This window comes from Jaculus jaculus, chromosome 2 (genome assembly GCF_020740685.1).
Source record: "Jaculus jaculus isolate mJacJac1 chromosome 2, mJacJac1.mat.Y.cur, whole genome shotgun sequence".
NCBI classification, from domain to species: domain Eukaryota; kingdom Metazoa; phylum Chordata; class Mammalia; order Rodentia; family Dipodidae; genus Jaculus; species Jaculus jaculus.
The window spans coordinates 63,098,709-63,121,165 of NC_059103.1; the positions used below are offsets into that span (position 1 = coordinate 63,098,709).

A 22,457-nucleotide genomic window follows, 5' to 3' on the forward strand; every position below is an offset into this window, starting at 1 on the left:
TATTGATTTGCAGTTTGATTCCATTGTGGTCAGATAGAATGCAAGGGATTATTTCAGTTTTCCTGTATTTGTTAAGATTTGCTTTGTGTCCTAACATATGGTTTATTTTAGAGAATGTTCCATGCGCTGCTGAAAAGAATGTATATTCTGCAGCATTTGGATGAAATGTCCTGTAGATATTTTTTAGGTCCATTCCTTCTGTGACTTCATTTAGTCCAGATGCCTCTCTGTTTATTTTTTCCCAGGATGACCAGTCAAATGATGAAAGTGCTGTGTTGAAGTCACCCACTACCACTGTGTATGGTGTTATCTTTGACCTTAGTTTTAATAGTGTTTGATGAATTTGGGGGCCCTCATGTTAGGTGCATATATGTTTAGTATTGTAATGTCCTCCTGTTGGAGGGTACTGCTGATCAATATAAAGTTACCTTCCTTATCTTTTTAAACTAATGTTGGACTGAAGTCTACCTTGTCAGATGTTAGGATAGCAACCTCTGCTTGTTTTCTAGGTCCATTTGCTTGAAACACTGTTTTCCAACCTTTCACCCTAAGATAATGTCCATCCTTTGTAGAAAGGTGGTTTTCTTGGAGGCAACAGATTGTAGGATCCTGCTTTTTAACCTAGTCTGCAAACCTATGTGTTTTGGTTGGGGTATTGAGGCCATTAATATTAAGAGATATTATTGAAAGGTGTGTATTCATTTTTGCCATTTTTTTGTAGTTCTTCTGGTTTTACCTTTGCTGTCTTGTGTTAACTAGTGTTTGAGTATTGTTTGTTTTTTCCTGGTTTCTTATATGTGTGCTTTTCTTTTTCTTCAGCATGGAGGATTCTTTCAAGCATTTTCTGTAGAGCTTATTTTGTCTTCAAATACTTCTTTAGCTTGCTTTTATTGTGGAATGTCCTTATTTCTCTGTTTATTTAAATGGATAGCTTTGCAGGATAAAATAACCGTGGATGACAGTTGTTATCTTTAATTCCAAGCTCTTCTGGCTTTTAAAGTTTATGTTGAGTAGTCTGCTGTAATCCTGATAGGCTTGCATTTGTAGGTAACCTTATTTTTCTCTCTGACTGCTTTCAACATTTTTTCTTTGGTTTGTTTGTTTGGTAGTTTGATTATAATATTGCGAGGAGAGGTTCTTTCCAGATTTTGTCTGGCTGTGTTCTAAAGGATTCCTGTATCTGCACTGGCACCTCTTTCCCAACTTGGGGGAAGTTTTCTTGTATGATTTTGTTGAAGATACCTACTATGCCTTTGGAGTGAAATTCTTCTCCTTCTACTATGCCCTGAATTCTTATGTTTTATCTTTTCATAATGTCCCAAATATCTTGAAATTCCCACTCATAATTTTCTATTAGTTCATACATTCTACTGTTGAGATTTTCTAAAGAGCTTTTTATTTTGTTAACTGTGTTCTTCATTGCTAGTAATTCTGCCTGGTTTTTCTTTATTATTTCTATTTCCTTATTTCTTATTATTTTTATTTCCTAGTATTGACCTCTTTATTTCATTAAATTGGTGTCCTGTGTTTTCTTTGATTCCTTTGATTTCCTCTTTCATTCCTTTGATTTCTTCTTTGACTTCTTTGAATATATATAATATAATCATTCTTTATAATCATATAATATAATAATAATTATTCATAATCATTCTTTTGAAATCTTTCCCAGGCATTTCATCTAACTCATTCTCACTGGAGGTCATTTCTAATGCATTAATAGTTTTTGGTGAATTTATATTGTCTTGATTTTTGGTGTTTCTTGTGTTATAATGTTTATATTTTTGCATCCTGGATTATTTAATGATTGGATTTTCTAGTTAGCTGGGTATTATTAGATGTATAAATCAATCTCGTATTATATATCTTCAGGGTAGGAGCTTAAGGCGCTAGGTTTGGCTCTCCAGATTCTCAGAGTATCTACAAAAGTGACCCTAGGTGTTGGGTTTGCCTGTTATTAGAGTATTCAAGTAGGCTGAGTGGGACTAAATACAGATAGTTTCTAAAATTTACCTAAACGATGTACACTTTGAATGAGAAACAGTACAGAGTATTTATCTAAGAGTAGGTATTATGACAACCTGATCCTCTGTCTGTCCCTTAGGCTGTGTGGTGTCCCACCCACTCCCTTAATCCTGACAAGAAGGTTAAGTTTTCTGGTCTGTTGAGGCCCTTCCCAGGTGTAATCCCAGTTACCTTTTGGGATGATTTTTTTCTCAGTTATGCTGCTGCTGCTTGAGTTCCATGGTTCGAGTAGGTGTGGCTTTTATTAACAACTTCCATGATTGTAAACAATATCCCATGGTAATGCCCTCCCTCCCCCTCACTTTCCCCTTTGAAAACTCCATTCTCCATCGTTTCCCCTCCCCCTCTTAATCAGTCTCTCTTTTATTTTGATGTCATGATCTTTTCTTATTATGATGTAGACCCAGAATTTTTATGTATCTCAAAGGAAATATGAGAAAAGTAAATTATTTGCTTATAATTGTTTTCTTCTAATTTTTCTTGGTTTCTCTTGCCACTCAAAGAATAGGGAAAATAAAAGGCATAGAACGCAGAGGGTCAGGGAGGTGGTCACAGAGTACAGCCTTTCAGTTCTAACGTGTAAATACAGCCTTGAGACCAGGAGCAGCACGAGGGTGAGTTAGTGATACTGTGCTCTGTGCTGGAGATTGAGCATTAGCTTAAATGTTTTCACCAACATGAGAAACAAGGAAAAACAAATTTTTAAGTGATTTTGCATGTTTAATCAGCTCCATTGTGGTAATGAAAGTATGTACATCAAAACATTAATTCGTTCATCTTAAGGATACCATTTTCCAGTTACATGTCAGTTCAGCTGAAAGGCATAATGAAATGCCATAATTAAAAGTGCAGAAAAGGGGAAAAATCTTTCTTCACACTATTTTTAAAACCCCCTTGTGTTTGAGTTTGACTCCATCATAGCTGGAGAGTGTGGGCAGTTGCTATGGATGTTTTTAGATGTGGAGATGGGATGAGAATGAGAGTGTAGTCTTATCTGCTTCTTTTCCTGTCTTGTGGACCTGCCATTCATGCCTTAAGAGGTGGGCCAGAACATGTCATTGTCTTGGCTTTATAAAAGAGGAACCTGACAACCAGTTAAGTCTGTGTCTTCTCATTTCCTGTTGGTGCTTGGCTCAGGCTGTGAAAGGCCAAGACTTTCTGGCTCCTTTTCCACCCCTAACCTATCGTTGTGCAGGGCTCATAATAGCTGATCAATAAAGACACACATAATGAGCTGAAGTGAATCGATCTCACTCCTGCAGCAGACATCCAAGAAAGGGACCTCATTAAAGCCCAGGATAATGTGTCAACTTGCTGGAAAGGAAATTGCTGGTGTCATTTTCCTGAGACAGTATAGGAAAGAATGCAAGGGGTAGGGACTGGAGAAATGTAAAAAGACCCTCCTAAGTCCAATTAATGCAATATGGGAGGGGTCATCTCATGCTAGAGGGTGATTCAGGACACCCTCTCAACTAAGGAGTTGAGAATAGTAAATAATTAGCTCTTTACCAAGCTGTCTCCCACTTGCCTGAAGGGACATTTCCACAGCCTCCCTCAGCTCCCCAGTCCTTGTCATCTGCAAATGCCTTTGGGAACATCTGCCTCCTCTCCTGTTACCTGGAGCTGTCAGAACCTCATCCCCAATGTTCTTGAAATATTCCATCCTCCCTACGAAGGCACCAAGCCTTTAATTTCATTGTTGTTGATTTGATTTTTCATGTCTGGAGAATTAATGTAAAATAAATAAGCCACTCATTCTAATTGAAACCAAAGGCTTCATTTAACTCAAGGAATGGGAAAGACAGAAGTGGTCAGTTTCCACAAAGAAGCTTTGCTAGGAATGCCAAGGAATGGCATATTTTTGTGGCAGTTGTGATTTTTCTTCATGGCTTATTTTTGTATACGGAAGGTGCTGAAAATAGTCAGAGTGTCTGTAGCTGTCAAGGAGTGTGAAGCACCTGCAAAGGCAGGAAGTGTCCGTGTGTCATGTCAGTCACACAGCTTGCCCTCTGCTTGGTCTTCAGGTCACCCACCATGGGCAGGCATGGACAGCCAGAAAAGAGAGACAAGTGGATTGAAAACTGAGTGTTAGGGGTTCAGCGAAGTCCTTGAATCCCACTGGGATCGTGTCTACTTTTAACCAAAGATATTGAATAAGATAAGACTAAGAAGGAGAAGGATAATTACTAAATTATTATATTTAGGTAAGTACAGAACTGAGGGAAGGAAAATGAACACACCCATGTGGCTTGAGAGCCCATGTGTTGGACCTGGAAAAACCATGAAGAGAACAGAAAAGAAAGTTCAAAGAGCCGCTGCCATGTGGAGAGCAGGAGAGGGCAAAGAGCCCATGTGGAGAGAAAGGACTGGGGTGAGAGGTTTCTCCCCTCATCTAGACTCAATTGGGCCAAACCAAGGAGAAACTCGCTAGCAGTTCACGGGTAGTCAGGTAGCCCAGAGCCCTTGTCTTCCCCTTACAAATGTATTTATAACCTTATGGTGGTGGGTCCTACCTTCTGCCTCAGGTGGGCCAGAGGTTCAGTTATTGGTCTGGGATGTCTCTGGAAGAATCTAGCCATGACACCCATTTCTGGGGGCTGAATTTGACCAACCACAATGCTTAAATCCTAGGAAAGACCTTCCTCCCAGGAGGGGCCCAGGTTGTTTATGGAAAAACAAATCTAGGGAAAAGATAAGAAGAGGTCATCCTTTAACTTCTAGCAGAGTTGAGACTGCAAGGATAGGCCCAGAGACTTTCCTGCTGCTTACTTTCGGGGTCTAGTCACCCTCATTGCCTAACAAAGCTACCTCAGTACCTCTCGGTATCACACTGGAAGGAGGCATTCTTAAATGCAGATAAACAGTGACTTCACAATTGCTGTCAAGTTTTGAATTAACTTTATCTCAAGAAAGGACTGGAGAAAAACTATGAGATTTGGTTCTGGGCATTTCTGCATTGAAATCCAGTTCTTTTTCTGTCCTGAGACAATGACTCCCTGTATAATGGAGACAGGCATAGCTGATCTTCAAAGGGAAGGACACATGTAAAACCCTATGGTATGCTGTGGTATGGTATGGTGTGTTTTCTGCCTCACTTAATTTGTGTGTGTGTTTGTGCACGCACGCATGCACGCATGTGCAGAGCTACTCCTCTGTTTGGGTGCACACGGGTAGATATTGGGTGTGCTCCTTGTTGCTCATCACCTTGATTTTTGAGACAGGGTCTCTCACTGAACCTGTACCCAGCGAAATAGGTTAGGCTGGCTGGCCAGGAAGTTCCAGGGTTCCTCCTGTTTCTTTCTCTCCAACGCTAAGATTATATAATACCATGCCTGGCTTTTAAGTGTGGACTGTGGATCTAAACTCTGGTCCTCATGTTTGTGTGGTAAATACTCACCCACTGAGCCATCTCCCCAGCCCCTAACTCAGCTTCCAATTTTGAAATGAGAACTGTAGGAGTGAAACTATGTGTGTGTGGTGGGGGAGAGTTATCTCTAAAGAAGAGCTCCGGACACAGTTTTCCTGGTAGATATACTCCAAAATTGTTTTTGTGTCTCAGCACATATTTCATGTACTGCAGGTTGAATTCCCGTCTCTTCAACCCAAGATCTTCCAGGTATTCAAGCACATGAAGGAAAGGCCAGAAATTCACCAACTAGACACAATGTCTTCCTGCCAAGCCTCCATTTTTATATTTATATATTTATTTTTATATTTATATTCGAGCAGAAAAACCTTTGCCTTCTGGCACTGACCTGTGATGCACTGAAGATGGCTTCCTGGGTATGTCCCATGTGGGTGGGTTCTGGTAGCTGTAGGGTGAGTGGCAAGGTCCTTTTGATTTTGGCAAAGTCACAGTGAACCTATGTCTGTCAAATTGAACTTGGTAGGGCTGTGATACATTGGCAAAGAATCTGGGTGGCTGTGGGACTTGCTGGGCTCTGTGTACCTTCTAGGTGCAATGTCAGGCTCTGGGATGGATACGGCAAGAAGACAAATGGAGAACTTGCAGATAAATAACTAAAATAGCCAAAAGTGGCTCTGAATATTTAAGTGAAGAAAGAAAAAAAAAGGTTAGGGGGCTGGAGAGGTGGCTCAGTGGTTAAAAGGTACTTATGTGCATAGCCTGGCAGCCCGGGTTTTATTCCAGTACACACAGAAAGCCAGACTCAAAATGGCATACGCTCCTGGACATCATATGTAGTGACAAGAGGTGCTGGTGTGCTCACACTCACTCTCTCTGTCTGCTTCTTTCTCTCTGTCCCTCTCTCTCTAATAACTAAATAAAATATAAATAATTTTTTAAAAGTTTAACCAAGTTTCTCTTAGTGCTGAAATCCTGTGATGATAGAAAGGGTCATTGACACTACATGTCCAATAAGGCATTCCTGATCCTTCCCTGAGAAAGCCAGTCCCATGTTCATTTTGTCACTCAGTGGCACAACCCATGTAGAAGAATGGTTAGGGACCACAATCTAAAGTAGGACATATCAAAGCTGTTTAGTATGGAAAGCCCACAGAATGAAGGGCTGTAATAAAAGTATTCTGGCTTTCACAGTTAGGACCGCGTCTGAGGAGATCGCTCGGGGGTAAAACATTTGCTGTTCATGTGTGAAGGCCAGAGTTCAGACCTTAGCACCCGCAGTAAAGCTGTGGGTGCCATAGGATGAGTCCGTAATCCCAGCACTCTTGCGGCCAGATGGGAGCTGGAGACAGGAAAGTCCCCAGATGCAGGCAGACCTCTAGCCTGGTGTGCATGGGAAGAACAACAAAGAGACCCTGCCTCAAACAAGATGAAAGTCAAGGTTCAACACCTAAGGTTGTCCTCTGAATTTCACATGTGTACTATGGCACATGCATTCGCCCTCCCCCCCACCACATATACACACGAATTAAAAAAATATATTTTATTTATTTATTTGGGAGCGGGGAAGAGAGGCAGAGAGAAAGATGGAATGGGCATTCCAGGGCCTCCAGCCATTGCAAACGAACTCCATATGCATGCACCCCCTTGTGCATCTGGCTAATGTGGGGAATTGAACTGGTGTCCTTAGGCTTCTCAGGCAAATATCTTAACCACTAAACCATTTCCCCCCCCCCATCCCCGCTAAAGTTATGACCAGTTGGTACTGAGTATGTGGTGTGACCTGGCTATGAGATCCAAGTCCAGGTCTTTGGCTTCTGCTGATGGTGTGATTCTGAGCCACTTGCTTGTGTCGTGGGGATTTGGATTTTGAAGTGTTGAACAGAGAAGGCCTGTGATAAGTAACACAAATGCTGCTTCCTGTTCTTCTTGTACAGTGCCACCTGTCTCTGACATGTTTGCCTTTGGAGTTGCTGCTAGGACCCTAAACTGGCTTAATTTGCTATTATTTCCCTGCTAGAAATAATGCTAACAGGGATGATGACTTTACCTGATAGGACTTTATGTCATTGTTCACTTTGCCTTGGGTGAGCAGCATATGACCAATGCTTGTCAGGGACACGGGATGTTCACTCACTTAGGTTTTTGGCCCTTCATGCCATAAACCAGTCTATAGGTATGAATACATTTCCTGCCATCCTGGTGTCGTTGTTGGGAGACATTAATCAGAGACCCACATAAATGTGCTTTTAAAATCTCCTAGGCACTACTCAATCCAATCAAGTTGACAAGGAAGATTATTTATCATAATTACCCTTGGTGCATCTGACAACAGTTTCTACCACAAATAGTCACAACCCAGATTCATAATGTCTCCTGGCCATGGGACCAGGATGGCAGGAAATGTATATCTACTTATTTATGCCTGCTATTTTATTTTTATTATTTTTACAGTCCTGAGGATAGAACCCAGGGCATCTACTACGGAGCTATACTCCTAAGTGGGTGTGTGGCTGTGTGTGCCAGCTTCCCTGGGGACAGCCACACTGTGATGGTTTTTTTCATAGGTCACAGGACAGGCTTTGTTCCCCTTGAGTGAGCTGCCATCTTATGACCACTTCCCACAGTCTGGTACACAGTGCTCTGATTGAGAACTGTTGGTCTGAGCCTTGAGCTGTGCCTTCCCATGCAGAATGGCTGTTTGGAGACATAGCTGTGGCCCATCTACACACTGTAGACTATTCCCAGGGTACTGGATGAATCCCCATTCCTTATCACATGCTGTCTGCAACACATACCACATCCCTTACTCAGAGGGTCTCAGTCTTAGACGGACTCAACACTGAAGCAAATGGTTTCTTCCCTTTTTTCCCTGTGCAGCTATCTTGAATAAACACATGCATACCCAGTCCTAATATTCCTTAGCCCTGCTGTTGTTTGTTGCTCCTGGGTGAGGGTGCTCCATCCTCCATACCCCATCCCACATTCCTATGTGAGAACTGTGCTCAGTGCTCCTGCAGAATTGATGTAATACCTCAGGAAAGGGTAAGCCTGTAACTTACAGCTTCCTGCTTATTCTTGAAACACACTGAATCTCAGCTCATGTTGGCACTGTGCATCCCTAGTCTTGGGCCCCTGTATGGTATCTGGAAGGGTCACCGAGATATGCAAAATTTACTAGCACTTACCTCAACCCCAGAGTGGGGGTGAGAATTACTTAGACCCTTGATGGGGATGCTAGGCTGCAGGGCCTCTCATTGGAGAGCATATGAGTGTCTTGACCAGAAACTGTGTCTACTCCATTTTGGATTAGTGGGCCCAGTAAGAATGGTAGGTGGAGTATTGTAAGAGGTAGAAAAGCCAGTATTTGTCCTTGGTGTGAAGAAAAACCAGTCCTTCCTTCAGGGATGTTTGTTATCAGCAAGGATTAGCAAATGAGAAAAACACCCCCAGAATAACAAGACCCTGGCTGCAGACATGCTCCATCATCATTATCCTTGTTCTACAATTAAGGGAACTTACCATAGAATGGGAAGGATGTCAGCCTAGCACAGCTCAGCCCTGATCCTAACCTAAGCACAGTCAATGATGATTATGAAGAGCTGGTTATCAAAGAACACAGGGTTTGTGCAGGAGACAGACAAAGGCTTCCTGGGTTGTCAGGAATAATGTCAATAAAATAATATAAAGTCTGCATTTTGTTTTTATTCCAATAATTTTATAGATGCAATCTTTATATTGTGGACTTGGGTAAATTCAAACCCTGTTGCCTTGAGCAAAGTACTCTTAGCCCACAGAGACACTATGGAGACTGTGGGCAGTTTGCTCTGGGTTCCCAAGACCACCCAAGGAAGAGTCATCATGGGATCCCTATGAAGTTGTCCTTACTGTGAGAGCCCCAGTCCTTTTGAGGGCTCTTCAGGGTCTGGCCCAGGATCCTGCTTGTGCAGAGAGCCAGGCTCAGCTGGCCAGCTCAGCTGCTTTACAATAATGTATGTGGGCAGCTTGCCTCTGTACCAGGTCTGCAGTTCTGCTGAGACACAGAGCAAGTCTGTGGCCAGGTAGCTGTTTACTCGGCAAGTATCCCACTTATCTGTGCAGGTTTGTTTCATCACACACTAGACATCATCACTGTCAGGCATGGAGAACAGAAGGACAAACAGGCTGCTCTTCCAAAGAACTTGCATCTAATGGAGGAAGAGCAAGAGTTCTCCATTATCTGTGGTTCTGAAATGCTGGAGAACATGTGGGCACCCTAGCATCATCCTGGACCACTGTACCTATAGAACTGGAGCTGGTCAGTTATCCTCCTATGTCTGCCCAGTGTACCCCACACCCGGAGGGCAGGAGTTCTGAGATTAAAGGCTTTCACCATTGTGCCAAGACTGTTTCATGGGTGATCTGGGATTCAAATCCATCTCTCTGATTCCAGTTTAGACACTCTTCTTGGAGTCCTCTTGCTTTTGTTTCCATCTGCCTATGGATGATGGTTGTAAATTGTGGTTGGTGATAAAGACCAAATCATACAGGTAACTGCGAGCTATAGTTTTTAAGGTTCTCTTGATAGGGTGGCTACTAACCAATAGACCTTTGAGAAGAAAGTAGCCACAATTCAGATTTACCCTGCTTTCAAGCAGACAGATGCATCTCTGTGGCCCGCTGCTCTTTGGTAGGAAACTTGGGATGCAATGGAGGTTTCCTGGCAAATCAGCAATGCTGTCCCCCTCATCGAGTTTCAAAGAGTTGGAAGCCACAGTGGAAAGAAAAATGCCTGGAACATTCTGTGGCTCTCTGCCCCTCCCCCTTCCTCCCATAACATAGCTGATACCTTTTTTTTCCTTGAAATTTCTGGCTTTCTGGAGCCAACCTTCCTTTCTCAAGCCTTCCCTGGGACACCCCCTCCATATGCTGAGATTATTATATCCTCACTATCTTGATGTGGGGTCCCTCAGAACACAGAGCACAGCATAAGACTTGCATCTTCTCCCATGCTATGCCAGGAGGTCTCATTGTCTGGGATCAACTGTACTTGTGGCATCACGTACTCTTCATTGACTCAGACCTTGTCAGTTTAAAGTTCATATAATTCCTTGGCCTGTGAAAAAGCTTATGAGGTAACAAACTCACAAATGGGTTCTTATGATTTCTTTTTGTTTTGTGGTATTTTTGTTTTTCACAATTATGGTTTGATAACACTGCCCAAGCTGACCTACTTTGTAGCCCAAGTTGGCCTTGAACTCACTCACTCTCTTGCTTCAGCCTCCAAGTGCTGGGATTACAGGCCTGCGTCGCCACATACAACTAAAACATCTTTATTGAGAAAGAAATAAGCAATAATGTGCTAGAGAGATAGCTCAGCAGGTAAATTGCCTGTACTCACACACCTGAATACACACATATGTATGCTAGTACTCACATTAATGAATACATGCCTGTACTCACACACAGGAATACATACACATGTGCATGCCTGTACTCACACACACACAAATATACACATGTATGCTGTACTCACATACATGAGTATACATGCACACAATGTATGCCTATACTCCCACACATGGATACACACCCTCATGAATACCTGTACTTCCACACATTAATACACACACAGATGCCAGAACTCACACACAGTAATACACACACAATGTATTTCTGTACTCACACACATGAATGCACACACATGCATGACTATACTCACACATGTGAATGCCTGTACTCACACACAGGAATACGCACATGTATACCTGTACGCACATACATGAGTGCACACATATGCATGCCTGTACTCACACACATAAATACACACACATGTATGCCTGGACTCACACACATTAATACACACACATGCATACCTGTATTCACATACATGAGTGAACAGAAATGTATGCTTGGATTCACACATGACTGCACATACATGTATGACTTTACTCACACACAGGAATACATACACACTTCACACAGACATATGCACAACACCTCTCCCTCTCTGTCTCGCACACCCCCCCACACACACACACGACCTGAAGTCCAGTCCTTAGAAGGCATTTGATTACAGAAAAGTCACAATGGATATCACCAGAAATGTGTCAGTTTTTGCTTGAGAGTTGCGTATTTATTGTTACAGAAGTTTCTTTGATTGCCTTTTTTTTTTTTCCTGTGTGTACTTATTTCAAAACATCTTTTTGCTATTAGGTTGGAAAACATTGCTTGTGAGTCATGACCTACTTTACATCTGGAAGAAGACTGAGCGGTTTGGATGGATGCAGGATCAGGCACTCAGACCCTCATCTGTCTCGGGGTAGTAAACAAATCAATAGTCCCAGGCCATAATCACTGTGTGCTTTGCATCGACATGCATTCCAGTGGCCTGTGGGGCTGTGTCTTGGGAGCCTTCCCCCAGACGTGACTCACTGCTTGTTGCCATATGTGAGCTCTTGAATATTGGTTCAGACTTTCCCAGGGTGTACATCACATACCTGGTTTAATTTTATTTTGCTTCACAGAGAAAATAAAGGTATGTCATATGGAGCTCTGCCTGGCATTTTTAGAGTTTAGGACATTCTGTTGGTTTAAGACATTCTATTACCCCCACTTCCAGACAGATTTAATTATAGACAGTAATGCATTTATCTAGTTGCTAAGGGTTTTGGTTTTTCATGCTTGTAACTGTAAGATGTGTACCACACAGATGGACAAACGAATCAACAGCCCCTGCTTACTTGGTTGGTCTACCAGGAACTGTGCCAGGAGCCATGATATCCTTTATTTCTTACAAAAGAAGGCACCCTATTTCACTATCCAGGGAGGTGTTGCCCAGATGAATTAAGAAATTGCTTCACAGCCTCTATGTGGAGGAACCATGATTCCTGGCATCTGTGTGGCTTCAGAGCTTACCAGGGTCTTGGCCCTTCTTGCACTGCTCCACCCATGACGAGCACACTCTGGTCCTGTGCCAGCTGCACATAGGGCCTTGAGACCCTTCGCCACTCGCCAAGATAGGAAGTCAGCATTGCTGCCAGTGGAGACTTGGGAACACTCCTGTCTTCTCCTAATCACTTACATTCTCTTGCCTGTGGACAGGCTCACATGCATGGACGTTTGTTTCTGAGAACCCTGCCGTCTTGTGACTGCAACACTATTCCAAGGCAGGACTTGTTGACATACCCACATACACTATCCTGTGCTCTCTTCACAGGTGCCAGGGTGATAGTACAAACATCTGTGAACAGTCCGTGTTCATTCTACCAGTGTTCTACCTGGTGAACCAGTGGGCTTCCTTATAGACAGAGGGGTTACTTAAAAATGCAAAGGCAACTGCAGAGCAGCCAGTATCATCAAACGGTTTTATTCCAGCATGGATTCCCCATCCCTTGATCTTCCATCCTGTATATACTCTAGCTGCCCTAAGGCCACTAGACCTGGTGTATCATTGCACAGCTGGCACAGGGGATGGCTCAGCCCTCGGGTGAGGCTGTGACAACACTTGCTACTCCCTTGTAGGGGGAGGCACCACTGGTTCAATCTTAAGGGTCTCTTCTGGGTGGTCACAACCTCTAAGAAAGATGCAGTTCCTGTTGAGCTTGGAAGGCAGCATCACACAACACCATGATGAAGCACATTGATGCTGGGCCTCAGGGGCCTCCGCTAAGAGTCACCACAGTCTCAGGGTGCACATGGAGAGCAGCTTTGGGTTGGGTTTGGGATTATGCATAGTCCTTACTTGATCTGCCCTCCCTCCTTCCCTTCCTCCCTTTGATTCCACAGTGTCTCACTGAGTTGCTTGAGTTAGTTTTTGTGCTTCAGCCTTCCAAGTGCTGGAATAACATGAATGTACTCACTGGTTAGATTTTTATTTTTTTTTTATTTTATTTTATTTTATTTTATTTTATTTTTTTTAATTTTTATTAACAGTTTCCATGATTATAAAATATATCCCATGGTAATTCCCTCCCTCCCCACCCCCACACTTTCCCGTTTGAAATTCCATTCTCAATCATATTACCTCCCCATTACAATCATTGTAATTACATATATACAATATCAACCTATTAAGTATCCTCCTCCCTTCCTTTCTCCACCCTTTATGTCTCCTTTTTAACTTACTGGCCTCTGCTACTAAGTATTTTCATTCTCACACAGAAGCCCAGTCATCTGTAGCTAGGATCCCCATATGAGAGAGAACATGTGGCGCTTGGCTTTCTGGGCCTGGGTTACCTGACTTAGTGTAATACTTTCCAGGTCCATCCATTTTTCTGTAAATTTCATAACTTCATTTTTCTTTACCGCTGAGTAGAACTCCATTGTATAAATGTACCACATCTTCATTATCCACTCATCTGTTGAGGGACATCTAGGCTGGTTCCATTTCCCAGCTATTATAAATTGAGCAGCAATAAACATGGTTGAGCATGTACTTCTAAGGAAATGAGATGAGTCCTTTGGATATATGCCTAGGAGTGCTATAGCTGGGTCATATGGTAGATCAATCTCTAGCTGCTTTAGGAACCTCCACACTGTTTTCCACAATGGCTGGACCAGATTGCATTCCCACCAGCAGTGCAGAAGGGTTCCTTTTTTTCCACATCCCCGCCAACATTTATGATCATTTGTTTTCATGATGGTGGCCAATCTGACAGGAGTGAGATGGAATCTCAATGTAGTTTTAATCTGCATTTCCCTGATGACTAGTGACGTAGAACATTTTTTTAGATGCTTATATGCCATTCGTATTTCTTCCTTTGAGAACTCTCTATTTAGCTCCTTAGCCCATTTTTTGATTGGCTTGTTTGATTCCTTATTGGTTAACTTTTTGAGTTCTTTGTATATCCTAGATATTAATCCTCTATCAGATTTATAGCTGGCGAAGATTTTTTCCCATTCTGTAGGTTGCCTCTTTGCTTTTTTCACTGTGTCCTTTGCGGTGCAAAATCTTTGTAATTTCATTAGGTCCCAGTGGTTAATCTGTGGTTTTATTGCCTGAGCAATTGGGGTTGTATTCAGAAAGTCTTTGCCAAGACCAATATGTTGAAGGGTTTCCCCTACTTTTTCCTCTAGCAGTTTCAAAGTTTCTGGTCTGATGTTAAGGTCTTTAATCCATTTGGACTTAATTCTTGTGCATGGCGAGAGAGAAGAATCTATTTTCATCCTTCTGCAGATATTTATCCAGATTTCAAAACACCATTTGCTGAAGAGGCTGTCTCTTCTCCAATGAGTATTTTTGGCATTTTTATCGAATATCAGGTGGCTATAGCTACTTGGGCTTACATCTGGGTCCTCTATTCTGTTCCACTGATCTACATGTCTGTTTTTGTGCCAGTACCATGCTGTTTTTGTTACTATGGCTCTGTAGTATAGGTTAAAATCAGGTATGGTGATACCACCAGCCTCTTTTTTGTTGCTCAGTATTATTTTAGATATTCGAGGTTTTTGTGATTCCAAATGAATTTTTGGATTGTTTTTTCTATTTCCATGAAGAAAGCCTTTGGAATTTTGATAGGGATTGCATTAAATGTGTAGATTGCTTTAGGTAAGATTGCCATTTTCACGATATTGATTCTTCCAAGCCAGGAACAAGGGATGTTTCTCCACTTTCTAGTGTCTTCTGCAATTTCTCGCTTGAGTGTTTTAAAGTTCTCATTGTATAGATTCTTTACTTCCTTGGTTAGGTTTATTCCAAGGTATTTTATTTTTTTTGATGCAATTGTGAATGGGAGTGATTCTCTGATTTCATCCTCTGTGTGTTTGTTGTTAGCATATACGAAGGCTACTGATTTCTGTGTATTTATTTTGTATCCTGCTACATTGCTGTAGGTTTTGATCAGCTCTAACAGCTTGCTAGTAGAGTCTTTAGGGTCCTTTATGTATAGAATCATGTCATCTGCAAATAATGATAACTTGATTTCTTCCTTTCCAATTTGTATCCCTTTTATGTGTGTCTCTTGCCTTATTGCTATGGCTAAGACTTCCAAAACTATATTAAATAGAAGTGGAGACAGTGGACACCCTTGTCTTGTTCCTGATTTTAGTGGAAAAGCTTCCAGTTTTTCCCCATTTAGTAATATGTTGGCTGTAGGCTTGTCATAAATAGCCTTTATTATATTGAGATATGTTCCTTCTATTCCCAGTCTCTGTAGGACTTTTATCATGAAGGGATGTTGGATTTTGTCAAATGCTTTCTCTGCATCTTATGAGATGATCATGTGATTTTTGTCCTTCAACCCATTTATGTAATGTATTACATTTATAGATTTGCGTATGTTGAACCATCCCTGCATCTCTGGGATAAAGCCTACATGGTCAGGGTGAATGATCTTTTTGATATACTCTTGTATTCTGTTTGCCAATATTTTGTTGAGAATTTTTGCATCTATGTTCATGAGGGAGATTGGTCTGTAATTTTCTTTTTTTGTTCTATCTTTGCCTGGTTTTGGTATCAGGGTGATGCTGGCCTCATAGAAGGAGTTTGGTAGGATTCCTTCTTTTTCTATTTCCTGGAAAAGCTTAAGAAGCAATGGTGTTAGCTCTTCCTTAAAAGTCTGGTAAAATTCAGCAGTGAATCCATCCGGGCCTGGGCTTTTTTTAGTTGGGAGATTATTGATATCTGCTCAGATCTCCATGTTTGTTATAGGTCTATTTAAGTGATTAATCTCATTTTGATTTAATTTAGGTAGGTCATATAGATCAAGGAAATCATCCATTTCTTTCAGATTTTCATACTTTGTGGAGTATATGCTTTTATAGTATGTCCCTATAATTTTTTGAATTTCTCTGGAATCTGTTGTGATGTTACCTTGTTCATCTCTGATTTTATTAATTTGTGTCTCTTCTCTCTTTCTTTTGGTCAGATTTGCTAAGGGTTTATCAATCTTGTTTATCCTTTCAAAGAACCAACTCTTTGTTTCATTAATTCTTTGGATTGTTCTTTTTGTTTCTATTTCATTAATTTCTGCCCTAATCTTTATTATTTCTTCCCGTCTACTACTTTTTGGTTTGCCTTGTTCTTCTTTTTCCAAGGCTTTAAGGCGAAGCATTAGGTCGTTTACTTGCGACCTTTCTAATTTCTTAATATAGGCACTTAAGTCTATAAATTTACCTCTTAGAACTGCCTTCATTGTGTCCCAGAGATTTTGGTATGTTGTGTTCTCATTATCATTTGACTCTATAAATTTTTTGATTTCCTTTTTGATTTCTTCATTGACCCACTCATCATTTAGTAGTGTATTGTTTAGTTTCCATGATTTTGTGTATGCTCTATAGCCTTTCTTGCTACTGATTTGTAGTTTAATTCCATTGTGGTCAGATAGAATGCAAGGAATTATTTCAATTTTCCTGAATTTGTTAAGATTTGCTTTGTGTCCTAATATATGGTCTATTTTAGAGAATGTTCCATGTGCTGCTGAAAAGAATGTATATTCTGCAGCCTTTGGATGAAATGTCCTGTATATATCTGTTAGGTCCATTCCTTCTATGACCTCATTTAGTCCAGATGCCTCTCTGTTTATTCTTTCCCTGGATGACCTGTCAATTGATGAGAGTGGGGTGTTAAAGTCACCCACCACCACTGTGTTTGGTGTTATCTGTGACCTTAGTTCTAATAGTGTTTGTTTGACGAATTTGGGAGCCCCCATGTTAGGTGCATATATGTTTAGGATTGTAATGTCCTCCTGTTGGAGTGTGCCCTTAATCAATATAAAGTGACCTTCCTTATCTTTTTTGACTAACGTCGGACTAAAGTCTACCCTGTCTGATATTAGGATAGCAACCCCTGCTTGTTTTCTAGGCCCATTTGCTTGAAACACCGTCTTCCAACCTTTCACCCTAAGATAATGTCTATCCTTTGTAGAAAGGTGAGTTTCTTGGAGACAACAAATTGTAGGATCCTGCTTTTTAACCCAGTCTGCAAATCTATGTCTTTTCGTTGGGGCATTGAGACCGTTGATATTAAGAGATATTATTGAAAGGTGTGTATTTATGTTTGCCATTTGTGTGTGTGTGTGTGTGTTACTTGTTCTACCTGTGCTCTCTTCTGTTAACTGGTATTTGAGTATAGCTGGTTTTTTCTAGGTTCCTTATATGTGTGCTTTTCCTTTTGTTCAGCATGGAGGATTCTATCAAGTATTTTCTGTAGAGCTGGTTTTGTCTTCAGATACTCCTTTAACCTGCTTTTGTCATGGAATGTCTTTATTTCTCCATCTATTTGGATGGATAACTTTGCAGGATAAAGTAACCTTGGTTGACAGTTGTTATCTTTCAGAACTTGGAATATATCACTCCAAGCCCTTCTGGCTTTAAAAGTTTGTGTTGAATAATCTGCTGTAATCCTGATGGGCTTGCTTTTGTAGGTAACTTGATTTTTCTCTCTAACTGCTTTCAATATTTTTTCTTTGGTTTGTGTGTTTGGAAGTTTGAGTATAATGTGGCGAGGAGAGTTTCTTTCTGGGTTTTGTCTGGCTGGGGTTCTAAAGGCTTCCTGTATCTGTATTGGCACCTCTTTCCCAATTTGGGGAAAATTTTCCTCTATGATTTTGTTGAAGATGCCTACTATGCCTCTGGAGTGGAGTTCTTCTCCTTCTACTATGCCCTGAATTCTTATATTGGATCTTTTCATAGTGTCCCGAATATCTTGAAATTCCCACTCATACTTTTCTATAAGTTTGTCTTTCTCTTTGTTGGACTGCATTAGGTCTGCCACCTGATCTTCTAGCTTAGATATTCTGTCCTCTCCCTCATCCATCCTACTGGTGAGATTTTCTACAGAGTTTTTTATTTCATTAACTGTGTTCTTCATTGCTAGTAATTCTGACTGGTTTTTCTTTATTATTTCTATTTCCCTATTTATGTCTTGTATTGCCTTCTTTATTTCATTAAATTGGTGTCCTGCCTCTTCTTTGATTCCTTTGATTTCCTCTTTGATTTCCTCTTTGATTTCTTCTTTGATTGTTTTCATGTGTTCTTTGACCTCTTTGAACATATTTATAATTATTCTGTTGAACTCTTTCTCAGGCATTTCCTCTAACTCTTTCTCACTGGAGGACATTTCTGATGCATTAATACTTTTAGGTGGATTTATATCGTCTTGCTTTTTAGTGTTTCTTGTGTTATAATGTATATATTTTTGCATCTTGGATTAAGTTAATGCTTGGATTTTCTAGCTAGCTGTGTATTCTTAGCTGTATCAATTGATTTGATGTAATATATTTTCAGGGTAGGACCTTAAGGTATTAGGTGTGGCTCTTAAGACTCTCAGAGTATCTACAAAGATGTTCTTAGGGGTTGAGTTTCCCTGCTAAAGGAGTATTCAAGCAGGCTGAGTGGAATAAAATACAGGTAGATTCTAAAATGTAACTAAACACTGTACACATTCAATCAAAAACAGCCCCGAGTATGTATGCAAGAGTAGTTATTATAATGACCAGATCCTCTATCAACAAAGAGGTTTAGATTTCTGATCTGTTGAGGGATCCCAGTCAGCTTGTGACCAAGTGAGACCCTTCCCTGGTGCAATCCCAGTTACCTTGGGTGATTGTGGTCTCAGTCAAGTTGCTGCCTGGGTCGTCGGGCTGCTGTTCTGATTTCTGGAGCTGGGCACTTGCTTTTCCTACGGGGCAAACTGAGCCGCTGCTGCTGCCTCTGCTGCTGTTGTAGCTGCCACCACCAGAGCCACCACCGCTGCTGAAGCTGCCGCTGCCGTGTCCACCGCTGCTGCTCCCCCCGAAGCCGCTGCTGCGGGATCTGCCGCCGCTGCCGCTCCTGGGTCCGCTGCTGCTGGGGCCACTGGTACCGGTGCTGGAGCCGCTGAAGTTGCTGCCGAAGTCTGCTCCTGCTTGGGTCCTGCTGTCAGCCCAAGTTGGCGTGGCCGGGTCCCGGGCCGCTGCTGTGTTCGCTGGAGCTGGGTTCAGGTGGTGGGGGAGGGGAGGGAGCCGCGGCTGCTCTGGTTGTATCGCTGCTCCACGTGTGCTTCTACCTCGCGGTCTGCTCTTCCCTCCGTTGCTCGCTGCCGCTCTCCCCTCACGTTTCCCGAGTTGCGGAGAGCGCGGTGTGAGGGGAAAATCCCGCACCTGGCTTGTCCTGCGGCTCGCGCCGAGAGTCCGGCGGCTTTCTGCCGCTTCGCGGCTGCGGCGGGTGGCCGAGCCGCCCCAGAGCCGCTGTTCCCGCCTGTGCAGGCTCTGGATGCTCTGGAACTCTTCTACTTCTCCGCTGCCGCCTCAATTTCCTATACACCTCACTTTTTAGTAAAAGTGTGTATTTAGCTGAGTTTTTTTGGTCTTTTTCCCCCCTAGGCTGCTTTGGCGTGGTACCTACGCCGCCATCTTAACCGGAAGAGCTGGTTAGATTTTTTAAAGGTATTTCTGTTGAGACTGAGTCTTTCTGTTAGGTGTTTTTTGTTTGTTTGTTTGATTATTTTGTTTAATTATTGATTTATTTGTAGGGAGAGAGACAGAGAGCAAGAAAGAGGGAACGTGCATACCAGGGCCTTCAAGCCACCGTGACGAACTCCAGATACATGTGCCACTTTCTGCATTTGGCTTTGCATGGGCACTGGGGAAATGAGCCTGTGGTTAGGCCTTACAGGGAAGTACCTTAACTATAACACATCTCTGAAGCCACCCTCTTGTTAGCATTTTATTGACAACCTTCATTCATATGCACAGTGTATCCTGACCGTAATTTTCTTTCCTTTATTCCTTCTCTGTTATGCTCCTCCACTGGCCCTCTTCTTTCCAAGTAATTCCTCTTCTATTTTCATGTCATCATTTCCCCCTCATATTATACAGGTCTTGTGTAGATAATGTCAGTCACTGTGACATTATGGAAGCAACAGGCATGTTAATGTCTGAAAGACAGTATTCCAAAGAACCCCTCCTCTTCCTTTGGTGTTGTCATTCTTTTCATCACCTTTCCCACAATATAAACTCAGTTTTTTGTTGGATAATATTCTGCTTTTCTAGAATGAGAAGAATAATGCATGTAGATAAAATTGTTCTTTCTGCTTTGAGCATCTGCTCTTGTCCATGTATTCTCCAAGGCCCTTTTATGACTCCACTGTGTGGTAGATCATCATACCACCCCAGAGTAAAACACCGAGGCTGACAGAGAACAGTTGTTCCAAATGCGGAGGAACAGGAAATGCACTTGGCTTTCAGTTGAGGCCTATTCATGAATATAGCCACACACTCTTATGAAGATTCAGAGTCACATTTGTAGAAGGTATATAGCAAACTCCACTGATAGTTTTCCCTGGAGAATTGCTGCCAGGGCATGTTGATGGTGCTGCTATAGTATTCTGCTAATGTTTCTGTTATGACCTGCTGTACAGTATTATTCTAGGGTTGTTGTTATGACCTTGCTATCCTGGGATTTTGATTACAGGTGAATTCAGGGTGCTGTTTGCAAGGCTCATCTTGGTAGTGAGTCTACCAAGGGTAAACCATATTGTGTTCTTTGTTTATAATATTCTTTTCCTACAAACACTGGATTTCTAAAACTAATATACTTGTTAAGGCAAGAGTAAATTGCTATGGATGAAGGCCAATAATCATTTGTACTAGTTAGGTCTCATGTCTTCTACTTACTTTTTTTGGATTTGTTTCAGATTTTAAACAGTACTACTCAGAATGTGAGGCTGGTAGTAATTGAGGACTATAGAGCACTGTCATTTTCAGTAGGGAGGATATGGGCCTATAAACTGAATAAATCTGGCTCTAAACCTAGGCTGCACCATATTGTGTAAGCTGGCAGGTTCCTTCTTGGAAGATAGAACAGTCATACCTTTCCTGTAAGCATATGGCAAGGATTACATGAAACAGCTAAGGTGAAGAACTTAGCATAGTACTTGCCATCTCCTGTGCACTGCAGGAAAATCCCTCCCCAGCCCCCTTTGCTGCTAGAATATTGAGCTTTGGTGTTGTGTAGCATCAGCAGTGTGAATTAGAAACTGAGCCTTGGTGCAGACTGGGGTGGGGGGCAAGATGATTTTGCTAAATGAACAAAATCTCAAAATCCCTAACTTAGTGGTTATTATGAGCTCCCCAGTGCAGGTGGAAAACTCCAATAGAACAATTGGCAGACTATTTTCTTACTGTATCACTGTCTTGAGTAACAGGGAGTATGTTTATAGACAGTTCTCTGTTTTTCTTTCAGTGCCTGAAACAGTATGTGGAGCTCTTGATCAAAGAAGGCCTAGAAACTGCCATTAGCTGTCCAGATGCTGCCTGCCCTAAACAGGGCCACCTGCAGGAGAACGAGGCACGTGCAGGGAACATGTGGGCTTGTTGCCTATGTGCTGTGTGCCTAGCCTGGCTTATCAGGACTGTGGGTTCTGCTAGTGCACAGCTTGTTACACTCCTTGTGTGTGTGTTTTTTTCTTTCAGATTGAGTGCATGGTTGCAGCTGAAATGATGCAGAGATATAAAAAGCTGCAATTTGAAAGAGGTAAGTGGCCTGGGATATTAGCCAGTTTCGATTACCACAACAGCATGTGGATAACATGTAGGGGATTTCTTTTGGGAGCTATGAACATACGTCACTTGATAGAAGTGAAAAAGCAACAGTAAGAATAAAATGTCTGTGTACTTTGGAACTTCTGAAATTTAGCTGATGTTGAATTCTCTATGCTGCTCACAACTTGGAGGTCTGGGCTAGTGACCCATTTGACGGCAGGAAGAATTCAGGAGATACTTTGTTTGCAGGATAGATTAAAGAGATATGACCCAAATACCACACTACTCTTTATTAAAATGTTTATTTATGTTTGTGTATGTGTGTGTCCAGGTGGGCATGATTTCACGCATGTGTGTCCTCTAGAGGACAACTTCCAGCTGTTTGTTCTTCCACTTTCTTTGGGACCTGTTCTTGCTGTAAATAGACTACTGCATTGAAAATGAACATCAGACTAGGTGGCCCAGGAGCTTCGGATCCTCCTGGCTCATTGCCCCATTATTGTAGGTGCTTTGAGTACAAATGTATGTGCCAGTTTTCAACTGGCTTTATGTAGGTACTGGGAAATTGAACCCTGGTTTGGCAGGCTTGAAAACAAATGCCTTTAACTGATGAGCCATCTCTTCAGCCC

The 22,457-nt window shown here is 41.9% G+C and overlaps 1 protein-coding gene across 5 annotated transcripts in view; it reads left to right on the top strand.

Moving 5' to 3' along the window:
• Rnf144a (ring finger protein 144A) overlaps window positions 1-22,457 on the top strand; it is a 140,273-nt gene that overhangs the window by 83,003 nt on the left and 34,813 nt on the right. For 3 of the 5 annotated variants that reach the window (XM_045143013.1, XM_045143012.1, XM_045143011.1), the window contains 2 exons: window positions 21,530-21,634; window positions 21,760-21,820. In XM_045143013.1, coding sequence (XP_044998948.1) covers window positions 21,530-21,634; window positions 21,760-21,820 — 166 coding nt within the window. Of the gene's footprint in view, window positions 1-11,581; window positions 11,688-11,733; window positions 11,904-21,529; window positions 21,635-21,759; window positions 21,821-22,457 lie in introns of those variants that run through there. The other 2 variants (XM_045143014.1, XM_045143015.1) reach the window with 2 other exon arrangements.